The following is an 11,990-nucleotide window of genomic DNA, read 5'->3' as shown; positions in this document are numbered from 1 at the left end:
TGATTATATAATCAGAATATAACTGATCATATTATACTATAACTGATCATATAATCAGAATATAACTGATCATATTATACTATAACTGATCATATAATCAGAATATAACTGATCATATTATACTATAACTGATTATATAATCAGAATATACCGTGACTGCCATCAGGAACCCCCACTGACACCTCGTGGCAGAATTGAACATTTTCCACATCCCTATTTTAGATATAAATTACAAGTTACCTGTGCTGCAGGTGAGGCAGGATGCTGCTGCTGATGAGGTCCACCGTCTTGTTGAGGCCTGCAGGAGACAGGCTGCTCCACAGAGACCCTTCATCCACACAGAATGGCACAGGGCTGTTGGTCGACGCTCCCTGAGAAGACACTCAGTCAATAAGTTCGCACCCAGTAAGTCTAACAAAAAGAAAATGAAAACAAATTCTGCTCACCGACACTAAAGCTGTATGATTACTGTAATTTCCAAACTATAAGTTGCTATTTTTTTTCCCTCACGCTTTGAGCACTGTGGCTTAAACAATACTGCGGCTAATTTATGGAATTTTTTTGATGGGCTAACAAGATTCATGCCACCAAAACATTTAGCCTCATCACACCTGGACGCTCAAAGAGCTGCCCAATACATGTCTCTCTTGAGGGGTGGCTCCTCGTGGCTCAATGAGACTACCTGTATAAATAAAGGTTAAAGAAAAATCTGACCAATAAAATTCATGAACAGGTCACAGTGGACTAATGAAACGGGGATGGGAGGAGAGAACAGGGAGGTGGGGAATCCCCCCTTCCCATAAGCGGGGACCCCCGCAGAGTTACTCCGCAGAGTAACTGTAGCTTCACTGACAGTGGATCCAGATAGTGAAGCAGGAGGAAGATGAAGATAGCGATCAATGACTTCCTGGTAGGTTACTGTATTTTTTAATTATTATTTTAACCAGCAATGTTAGAAGCACTGTTGAGAAAAAAAAATACTGTACATATTTATTTATGTTACTGGTACGTATTTAATTAAAAGTAAAAATATATATTTCTGCGTAAAGATCTCATGCTACAACGTGAACACTAGCAGCTTATATACAAGTGCGGACTATATACATGTACAATTCATTTTTTTATTCTTTTTTTAGTGGGCGTGGCTTATAGTTCAGAAATTACAGTAGTAAAAAAAAGGATGCAATATTTTTATTTTGCTGTGTTTGTGAGGTGGCTGCAAAAAACTTGGGAGGCAAACATTTTGCGAGCTACAAATATATTTCTATTTTATGATTACTTGTTTACTGGTATGGACAACAAACATGTGGAGACAGGGAAAGCTCACCAAGTAAAGAGAGGTGTGTGTTCGATCAGCCAGATGAGCTGCTACTTCTCTCTCTGCAGCAGATGGACACACTTTCTGTACTTTGAAGTACAACACCGGGCACCTGGCAGTGGCCAAACACCACAGACGCATCATTTACAGGTGTCAACAATTAATGACAATGATGATAAGACTAGGCCTGTCACGATAACTAATTTTGCTGGGCGATTAATTGTCTCAGAAGTTATTGCGATAAACGATAATATTGTTGGAAATTTGACAATAATTACTAATTATTGTCAAATTTAAGAAGAAATGTTAGTTAATTTTTGTGTGTAGTCCCTTTTTTCGACCACTGGATGGCAGTATAAGACTATTTGAACCGAAGGATGGATAGTGAGGGAGCCAGCAGCGTGTCATCACATGGGCTGTCTCTTCTCTTCGATTCTCAAATTGGCAGACGCTTGGTGTGGTTTGAGCTCTTTAGCATAGCATTTTTCACACAAAGCTTTTAATTTAAAAAATCAGTAAACAAGTTCTCAGCTTCTTTTTGTAGAGAAAAACAACTTTTTACACAAAGGTGCCGGTTTCAACTGTGACTTTTGGTGCTTCGACAAGACGGAGATTTTTTTCGAGGTCGGCCTGTTAGCTTAGCTCGTAGCTTAGCTTCTCAGCTTATCTGCTTTTCACGATCCAAAAACGTGATTTTGGACGGTTAACAGATTTTAAAGAGAAAAGGAGGGGTCAGTGAAGAGCACCGGAGTTGAGCCTTTTGTCATCCAGTGTCTTCAGTAGAAAGAAAAAGACACAAAGAAACGATAAAGCATTTAAATAAAAATGAGGTTGATAATTTTCACTTATCATGATATATGATAATATATGATATATATATGATTTATCGTTTATCGGGACAGGCCTAGATAAGAGTGCTGTTCATGTGGAGGGGTGTGTGGCACCTGCAGATCCCCTCAGAATTGTTTTCAAGCAGGTCTGGATGGAGTTCAGCTGGTACAGTCAGGATGTCTCCCTGTGAAACCACTCTGCAGAACAACAGGACAAACTGGAAGGACTCTTCTTACATGCTTACATCTGATTTAAGGTGTCTCTGATGTGAGTTTATCATCAGTCAGTCAGAAAGTGACGTGTTAAACAGGTGAAAACTTCATGAGACACATTTCTTTTAGAATCATGCTTCATGCAAACAGCGCAGAAGTTGCACTGACTCTGATTCTGAGCGCCTCGGCTGACCTTGGTGTGCTGAAATGTTCAGCCAGCAGGTTGTCGTAGCAGCAGAGGTTGTTGTGCAGCGGAGAAACGACTGGCTGAATGTGAAGCTCGCTGGCGAACGGTGGAGAAGCCGAGCGGCAGAAACTGTCTGAACGAAGAACGTCGGGTTCTGAAGACGGTTTCCACCTCTGATACAAAACAGTAAAAGGCACATCAGGTCATCAAAGACAAGAAACTTTACCAGAATAAAACTTTAATTTGGTGTTTACCTATGTGTTGTCAAATTAAAAATATCTGAGCTTGTTTCTAGTCCCCTCAGTGATTCCTCTCAGATGGAGGGTTCTTCAGTAAGTTCAGAGTAAGCATGAAGCCAGAACGTCACTGTGCTGTTAGAAGAACGAGGGGAACATGATGGAAATGTTTCCCAAATGTCTCCTTCCATTTTTATAAATAAAATATTTACTACAATAAGTGATCACAAGAGTGAAGTTAGTTTCAGTTATTGAGATATTGAGATGTTGGATATTTCTTATCTAGACTGGTCCTATGGTTTTGATCTGCTCAGAGGCGGGATTATAATGAAATTATGACCCGGTTCTGACTGGGTTAAACTGGGCCAGCAGCTCTAAAGAGTCTCCCTGGGATTTCAATATCAGTCAAGGAATAGAGTTTAATCTGCTTGCCACATCACGTAGGAAGGCTTTTGAAGCACCGTCTCATATTTCCTAACACATCAGAATCACATAAGATCCATTGAGATCACACTTAGCCACGCCCCCTCATGCACTGACAGGTTGAGCTCCCCTTCTACGAAGGAGGAGTCCAGGACCCTATAAATGAGTAATGACACGGAACATCAGGGCTCTTCCAGGTCTGTGAACGCGTCACAGACCAGAGAGTCCAGCGCTGTAAATTGTAACCTTTTCCTGCCTTTTTTAAAAAATAATTGATAAAACTTAATTGACGTTTCCTTGATTTATTGATAATGTGAGTTGCCACTTCTGAGGGAGATTCGAGCCAGGGTAAAAGACGTGGGCTGGAGGTGGTTTCCGGGTCCGGTGGCCCGTAGCCAGCTCCCGTCTTTAACACTGTTAATTAGTTAATTTTGAAAAAGAAACTGCAGAAACGGAAAACTTAGTTTATCAATGTTTTACATGTAAATGAACAACCTTTTCTGCTCAGTTCACGCCACGTTTTATCTTGAACTATTGGCATAAATGTCTCTGACGTCATGTTTGTGCAGCAAACGCAACAAAATGTCCACTTTCTCTTATCACACTGTCTATTCATCCATCAGTTAAAACCTAAATTGGGCGGCACGGTGGCCGAGTTGGTAGAGCTGCTGCCTCTCAGCAAAAAGATCGCCAGAATAAATCCCGGCTGGAAGCCTTTCTGGGTGGAGTTTGCATGTTCTCTCCGTGAGTTTTCTCCAGGTACTCCAGTTTCTTCCCACAAACCAAAAACATGCATATTAGTCTGACTGGTAACTCTAAATTGTCTCTAGGTGAGAGTGAGATGGATATTTGTTTGTCTTGTTTGTCTCTATGTGTCCCTGTGATGGACTGGAGACCTGTCCAAGGTGTCTCTCACAGTGACTGCTGGATATGGGCACCAGTGACCCCCCTGACCCGAAAAGGAAGAAGAGGGTAAAAGACAGATGGATGGATGAACAGATGGACAAACAGATGGATAGAAGATGGATAAATGGATGGATGTGTGACAGGCACAAAATTATTCCCATTGTAAATGGTTGTTTAGAAGTATTTTGTCTTTCTTATCTTTAGGCGTGTTAAGTTTCAGATCTAAATATATTGCAAGAATAGTGTGGTGTAACCCAACCAGCAGGGGGCAGCATGGTGCAGCGGTTGTCTGTGTCTTTCTCTCAAGCTCTTTCATAAGCACAGAGATTCCAGAAGCTACGCCATCTTGTTGTCCTGTCTCATGATTAGCTGCCTGTATTTCAGGAAACTTATCTGCTGACTCGGTGCTGCCTTTGCAGTACCTGTTACAGATTTATGGTGGCCCGTACGGGGACGAGGCAACTGATGCGCAGGCGACCAATGCAGCCATAGTCATCCAGTTGAAGTGCCGAGAGAGCTGTCGACTCAGATGGACTGACCGAAACTCTGGGACGAGTGTGAGGCGCATTGCAGCATCAAGAAACGAGACCGGGAGCCGTGGGTGATTGAGTTACCTGGAACAGAGACCTATATTACAGAAAAGGGAAAAGGAGTCATGGCGGATTTATGAGAGGAAGAGTTTAGTGTGGACCCTAAAGAAGAGCTTACTATTTCTCACAGCTGATGAACTTTTCTGATTGGCCAAGAGTATTTGTCCTGTGCAAGGGATGGACTCATCCAAGCTTCTGGTTGATGATGAAGAGAGTTGCTTCAAGTTCATTGTAGATTTCATGAACAGTGAAGCTTTGGTGAGGTCTGAGGGTTCAGGTATGGCAGTCCTATTACAGCTAAATGATGCTGTGACAGAGATGTTCCAGAGTCGTATGGCTCAAACTAGATTCAGTGTAGAAAAAAAGGGTCACAATGTGTCAAATCCAGAGTTAAATGAGAATGCAGTGACCAGTAATCCGATTGTGAGCAATGATAATAGTGATGTTCTGACCCGTGTCTCTGACAATAATCCAGTTACAGCTAGTGCTGCTAACCATTCACCAATCATTAATGCCACATCTGGTAATGGTAAAGCATCACAAAACATTGACCCTGGCATCCAGAGCAGTAAACTCGTTCAGTATATTACTAATCCTACACCTTCATCTCAGCCCACATCTACACCATCATTGCAGCTTGACACGCCCAGTGACCACAGAGCAGAACAACACCACTATAGAAGCCAGGATGAAGCCATCCCTCTCCAAGACCTGTCACGGCTACATCGAGAGCTCAAGATTCAAGGTGGACAGATCAGTGATCAAAATTCAGACATAAGCTACAACAGCATATGCAAACAAATTGATGAAGGTGTGAAAGAAGGATTCAGTGAGGCCGAGGTTGTGCGAGGTGTCCTAAAAGTCATTAGGGCAGGGTATTTTAAAGATATGCTCATGCACAAAGATGATTTGACCATAACTGAACTTAAATGCTTCCTACAGTCTCATTTACGTGGGCGCAGTAATACAGAACTGTTCCAAGAGCTCGTGTGCACAAAACAGAGTGATAACGAAACACCACAACAGTTCCTGTATAGAGTTATAGGCCTAAAACAACAAATTATGTTTGCTTCTAAATATGCTGATGTTGAAGTGAAGTACAATGCAAGTACTGTCCAAGATATTTTCTTTCACACCATATACCAGGGTCTCAGCCATAAATATGATGACATGCGTCGAGAACTCAAGCCCCTCCTCTCAAACACCAATGTGACAGATGAGATCATACTGAAACAAATGATGAAGATAACAAATACTGAACATGAGAGGCAAAGGTGACTGGGAACAGTTGTGCATCAAAAAAACAATCAAAGTGCACAGTGTGAAAATACAGCTGTTAAAGACAAGAGTTCAAAGAAAGATAATTCAGACAAGAAACCAGAAGTTGATGTACCCCTCCAGTTAACTGACAAAGTAAGCATGTTAATGAGTGCAGTGGGAATACTGCAGCAGCAGTTACAACCAATGACCTACCATCACCGCCCAGTGAGCCAGAAAAACTCCAAATCATACTGCTGTGCTAAATGCCAGGAACTGAGCCTCGCAGATTGTGTTTATTGTTTCTATTGTGGGGAAGAATGCCATAAGGCAGTGGGTTGCCTGAGGAAACCCAGGCGGCAGGAAAACTTGAGCCGGTCTCTGCCACGGGACAAGCAGTGACTGGGTCTCACCCTGAGTCCCACCTGAGGCCACCCCAGCAGACAGAGGGAGGCTCAAGTGTCAAAGAAACAAAGTTGCATGGGACAAAATTAAGACAAAAAGACAATAAGCAAATAGTTACCCAATTCCCCCTTTCCCTGCCAAGCCAAAAGAGTAGACATTTGGCTAAGCTCATAGGTCCTAAAGCCCTTGTGCAATGTAGCTTTAATGGGATAAAGGATAAGGCACTGTTGGACACAGGAGCTCAAGTGAGTATGGTTGACAGAAGCTGGAAAGAAAAAAACACTTAGATATACCAGCCAGGCTTCTTAGTGAAGTATTTGATGACAAGGAAGAGCTGGAAATCTACACAGTGAATGAAAGCATGCTCCCATTTGATGGTTGGATCCCCATCACAGTGTGCATACAAGGAAACAGTCATTTCAGTGAACCCATCATGGCACCTTTCCTCATCTGCAGTACCCCTCTCTGTCAGCCACTTCTTGGATTCAATGTGTTGGAGGAGGTGGTCCAAAGTCGCCCAAATGAATTAGTCCCAGCTCTCATCACCTTCATCTCTGATTCAATGTCAGTGTCTACTGAGAACACTGAGTGCCTAGTGAGCTCCATTCAGACCTGTAAAACCTCTTTGCATCAGGGGCAGTTGCGGACTGGCACAAATGACACTTTCATTCCTGCTGGAAAGGTGGTCTGGATAAGGTGCCCGGTCCCGTCAGTGATTGACCTGTCCGACCCACTCCTGCTGTTTGAGCCAGAGGAAAACAGTGCACATCTGACAGATTTGGCCATTGGAGGTATTTCAGAAGTGCAGAACTCAAAGAAATCCTATATTACAATATTAGTGAAAAATAACACAAATCATTCTGTCACCTTACAAAGGAAAACAGTTTTAGGCAGCATTCAGACGGTGGCCAAGGTAATTGAGACAGACTCATTAGAGAACCCCACCATAAGAACATCGGTAAACTCAGCCACAACAGCAGCCCCCACAATGACTACAGACTTGTGGCAGCCTCCAGTGGACTTCAGCCACCTCAGTGTTGACCAACAAGAGAAGGTCAAAGAAATGTTACATCAAGAGTCAGCTGCTTTTGCAAGAGACAATGAGGACATTGGATGTATTCCTAGCTTGCAGATGTCAATCGCTCTTAAGGATCAGGTTCCAGTACAGAGAGCTTATTCTGCCATCCCAAAACCATTGTTCAAAGAGGTCAAAGACGATATACAGGACCTACTAATGAAGGGTTGGATTGTAAAGTCTAAGTCTGCCTATACAGCTCCAGTGATCTGCGTTCGCAAGAAAGACGGGATGCTCCGCCTCTGCATTGATTATCGCCTCTTGAACCAAAAGACTGTCCCAGATCGACATCCCCTACCCCGGATACAAGACCTTACAGACACCTTTGGAGGCTACTCCTGGTTCAGCATCCTTGACCAGGGTAAAGCCTACCATCAGGGGTTTATGGACAAAAATTCAAGACATCTCAATGCCTTTATTACGCCATGGGTGTTGTATGAATGGGTGCGGATCCCATTTGGGCTCTCCAATGCTCCAGCAGCCTTCCAAAGTAGTATGGAAGAGATATTAGGCCATCTACAAGACGACTGCTGTCTCCCATATCTTGATGATGTCTTGTGCTATGCAAGAACATTCGGAGAGCATATGGAAGCAGTTCGTAAAGCGCTCCAGGCTCTACAGAAACATGGAGTAAAGTTATGAGCTGAAAAATGTGAGCTGTTCCGACAGGAAGTCAGGTATGTTGGCCGGCTGGTGTCCACTCAGGGAGTGAGGATCGATCCAAGGGATCTGGAAGCTGTGCGGTCACTAGTTAACAGGACCCCCAAGACCGTTGGAGACATAAGAAAGCTTACTGGGTTCCTTGGTTAATACCGATCATACATACAGGACTTCTCATGAATAGCCAAGCCGATCTACGAGCTACTCGAAGCAAAAAAAAGGTCAAGCAGTCTCGAAGCGTAACCCAACCATTGGACCACAATTGCCTGCTCAGACACCTGTCGAGTTGACTTTGGTACATCAAAGTGCCTTGGAACAGATCATCTCCCTGCTCATGAACCCTCCTGTGTTAGCCTATTCAGACTTTAACTTGCCATTTTTCTTGCACACAGATGCCTCAGACCAAGGCCTTGGTGCAGTCCTATATCAACACCAAGAGGGTAAGTTGAGGGTGGTTGGATATGGCTCAAGGACGTTGACAGCAGCGGAGCGCAATTACCACCTGCACAGCAGAAAACTGGAGTTCTTAGCCTTGAAGTGGGCTGTGTGTGAAGTTTAGGGACTACCTGTTTTATGCCAACCACTTCACAGTATTCACCGACAACAACCCTCTAACTTACGTGATGAGCACTACAAAGCTAAACGCAGTAGAGCACCGATGGGTTGGGGAGCTTTCAGACTTCAGGTTCGACATCAAATATCGACCTGGAAAGTCAAATGCGGATCCGGACACGCTGTCCCGCCTCCCATTAGACATTGAAGAGTACACCAAATTATGTACTAAAGAGTTTAACAGTAAAGGGGTACGTGCAGTTTGGGACAGAAGCCAAGTGGCCCAGCAAAAAGATGTGGCCTTAATTGCTGTCCTTAACATCTCATCTCAGACTGCCTCCCTTTTACATGACCAGTCAGCTGCCATTAGCCATGATGAACTGGTGGAAGTGCAGCGAGCTGATGCACCAATCAATGATGTGATAAGGCTAAAAGAAAAAAGGTACACATCTAACCAATGAAGTACGGAGAACAGCACGTGTGGCCACAAGAAAACTGTTTCATGAATTGAGTAAGTTGGTTCTGGAGAACGACCTCTTGTATCGACGTGTCCATGAGAGAAAACAACTGGTCCTGTCAACTAAATATTGACAACAAGTGCTTAAGGCTCTCCACAATGACATGGCTCATGTGGGTACTGAGAGGGTCTTTCATTTAGTGAAAGAGAAATTCTACTGGCCCTTCATGGCCAAATATGTAGAAGACCATGTCACTAAGAGATGCCCATGTATTAAATCCAAAAAGCCAGTCACTCAAGTCTGCGCACCAATGGGCAGCACAACATCAAGCTCTCCATTGGAACTTGTGCGCATAGATTATCTGTACCTGGAGACCAGCCGAGGGGGTTATGAGTATATATTGGTTGTAGTTGACCACTTTACCAGATTTGCTCAGGCCTATCCCACAAAAAATAAGAGAGGAAAAACAGCAGCTGGATGCATTTTCAATGATTTCATATTGAGGTTTGCATACCCCTCAAAGTTACACCATGATCAAGGCCGTGAGTTCAAAAATGAACTGTTTCATGAACTAAGACAGCTGTCCGGTATCCACCACTCAAGAACATCGCCATACTACCCTCAAAGTAACCCAGCTGAGCGATTCAATCGTACAATACTTCAAATGTTGAGAACACTGATGGACGAGGAAAAGGAGCGATGGAAAGATAAAGTTCCACATGTTGTACTGTACATGCGTACAATTGTACCCGACAAGAGTAGACAGGCTTCTCTCCCTTTTTCCTACTTTATGGCCACCATCCTCGCCTCCCCATTGATTTGCTGTTTGGTCTGGTTGCAAAGAATCAGACACCTCAAAAGGGTATGCAAAGAAGTGAGCAAGGCAGATGTCAGAAGCTCATCAGATTGCTAATAACAACAGTAGACAGGCCAGTGCCAAGGGCAAAATGCTGTATGATAAGAAGGCCAGAGGAGTAGTCCTGAGGTCTGGAGACAGAGTTTTAGTAAAAAACCTCAATGTGCATGAAGGCCCGGGGAAGTTACGCTCTTACTGGGAAAAAGCCATCTATGTAGTAAAGGAACAGTTGGCTGAGAACCCAATATATGTAGTTTACCAAGAGAATGGAGACAAACAAAAGACTCGGACATTGCACCGCAATCTGCTGTTACTGGTGAATGATCTCCCGGTCGAACCCCGCCCACTTCCTGCTACAGGAAAAAGGGAAAGAAAAGTCAAACACCTTAATCATCGTCCCAATTATCGAGAACTCATGAGTCACCAGGAAGAATCAGACTCAGATGTGCATTCAGACAGTGACTCGAACTATCCTCATTACTGGTTGAGACCAGCCGCAGGAGTTCAAGAGCCACCACCCATAACTCCCACCCCACAACCAATTGCGTTCTCAGGTCATCTAACATCAGCACCTGGAAGGGAAGAAAGAATCTTAACCGAGACCAGACAACCAGAGTACTTACTTGAGATGAACTTGACACCAGAGAAATAGAGAGGATAAAACCAGAATGTGATCAGGACTGGCATGATGTTGTTGGATCTGAAGAAGAGAATAACATGGTGGGGGGCCTCAGAGCTTATCAAGGAGGAACCAAACCCTACTCACCTGGTGCCAGACAATCAGACAGAGGTCAGGAGATCAACTAGGGAGTGGCACCCCCCACAGGTCTTCACATATGACAGTCAGGGTCACCCCACACTGACAACACATGCTACAGTTAACTCTGTGAATACAGATTGGCCTGCTGGCACATTTCCTTTTTACACATATCCTCCCTACGCTACACATACATGTTCACTCAATCCCTATTTTGATCACTGTCAGTATTACACACACATGCCATACACATTCACTCCACATATGATACCTGTTCCTTTTCTATGTTAAGAGTAGAAAAAAAAATCAGTATTCAGTTTAAATAGTTGAGTAGTAAATGGAGGGACCCATTTCTTTTTTGCTGGGGAGTATGTGACAGGCACAAAATTATTACCATTGGTTACCAATGGTTGTTTAGAAGTATTTTGTCTTTCTTATCTTTAGGCGTTTTAAGTTTCAGATCTAAATATATTGCAAGAATAGTGTGGTGTAACCCAACCAGCAGGGGACAGCATGGTGCAGCGGTTGTCTGTGTCTTTCTCTCAAGCTCTTTCATAACCAGAGATTCCAGAAGCTACGCCATCTTGTTGTCCTGTCTCATGATTAGCTGCCTGTATTCCAGGAAACGTATCTGCTGACTCGGTGCTGCCTCTGCAGTACCCGTTACAGATGGACAGATGGATAGATTGATAGACAGATGGACAAATAGACAACTGGATGGATAGATGGATGAAAGATGAATGGATGGATAGATGGACAGAAGGATAGATAGATAGGACGGATGGATAGATGAACAGAAGGATAGATAGATGGGATGGATAGATAGATGGCTGGATGGATAGATGGATAGATGGACGGATGGATAGATGATAGATGGACGAAAGATGGATGGATAGATAGATGGACGGATAGACAGATGGATAGATAGATGGATGGACAATAGACAGCTGGATGGATAGATGGATGATAGATAGACGGATGGATAGAATGACAGATGGATGGATAGATGGATGAATGGACAGATGGATGGATAGATAGATGGCCGGATGGATAGATGGATGGACGACAGATGGATAGACGGATGGATAGATGGACAGACGGATGGATGGACAGATGGATGCATGGACAGATGGATGGATAGATGGACAGATGGATGCATGGACAGATGGATGGATAGATGGATGCATGGACAGATGGATGGATAGATGGATAGATGGATGGACAGATGGATGGATAGATGGATGGATAGATGGACAGATGGATGGAT

General features: G+C 43.6%; 1 protein-coding gene across 1 annotated transcript in view; it reads right to left on the bottom strand.

Annotated features, from left to right (window-relative positions):
• pex6 (peroxisomal biogenesis factor 6) overlaps window positions 1-11,990 on the bottom strand; it is a 40,195-nt gene that overhangs the window by 25,992 nt on the left and 2,213 nt on the right. The window contains exons 3-6 of the mRNA XM_037690615.1: window positions 2,555-2,721; window positions 2,263-2,346; window positions 1,328-1,430; window positions 241-371 (exon numbers count right to left, since the gene is read on the bottom strand). Of these exons, the coding sequence (XP_037546543.1) occupies window positions 241-371; window positions 1,328-1,430; window positions 2,263-2,346; window positions 2,555-2,721 (485 nt within the window). The remainder of the gene's footprint in view (window positions 1-240; window positions 372-1,327; window positions 1,431-2,262; window positions 2,347-2,554; window positions 2,722-11,990) is intronic.

This window comes from Nematolebias whitei, chromosome 16 (genome assembly GCF_014905685.2).
Source record: "Nematolebias whitei isolate Nwh7 chromosome 16, NemWhi1, whole genome shotgun sequence".
NCBI classification, from domain to species: Eukaryota; Metazoa; Chordata; class Actinopteri; order Cyprinodontiformes; family Rivulidae; genus Nematolebias; species Nematolebias whitei.
This window is presented reverse-complemented; position numbering and strand designations above follow the sequence as displayed.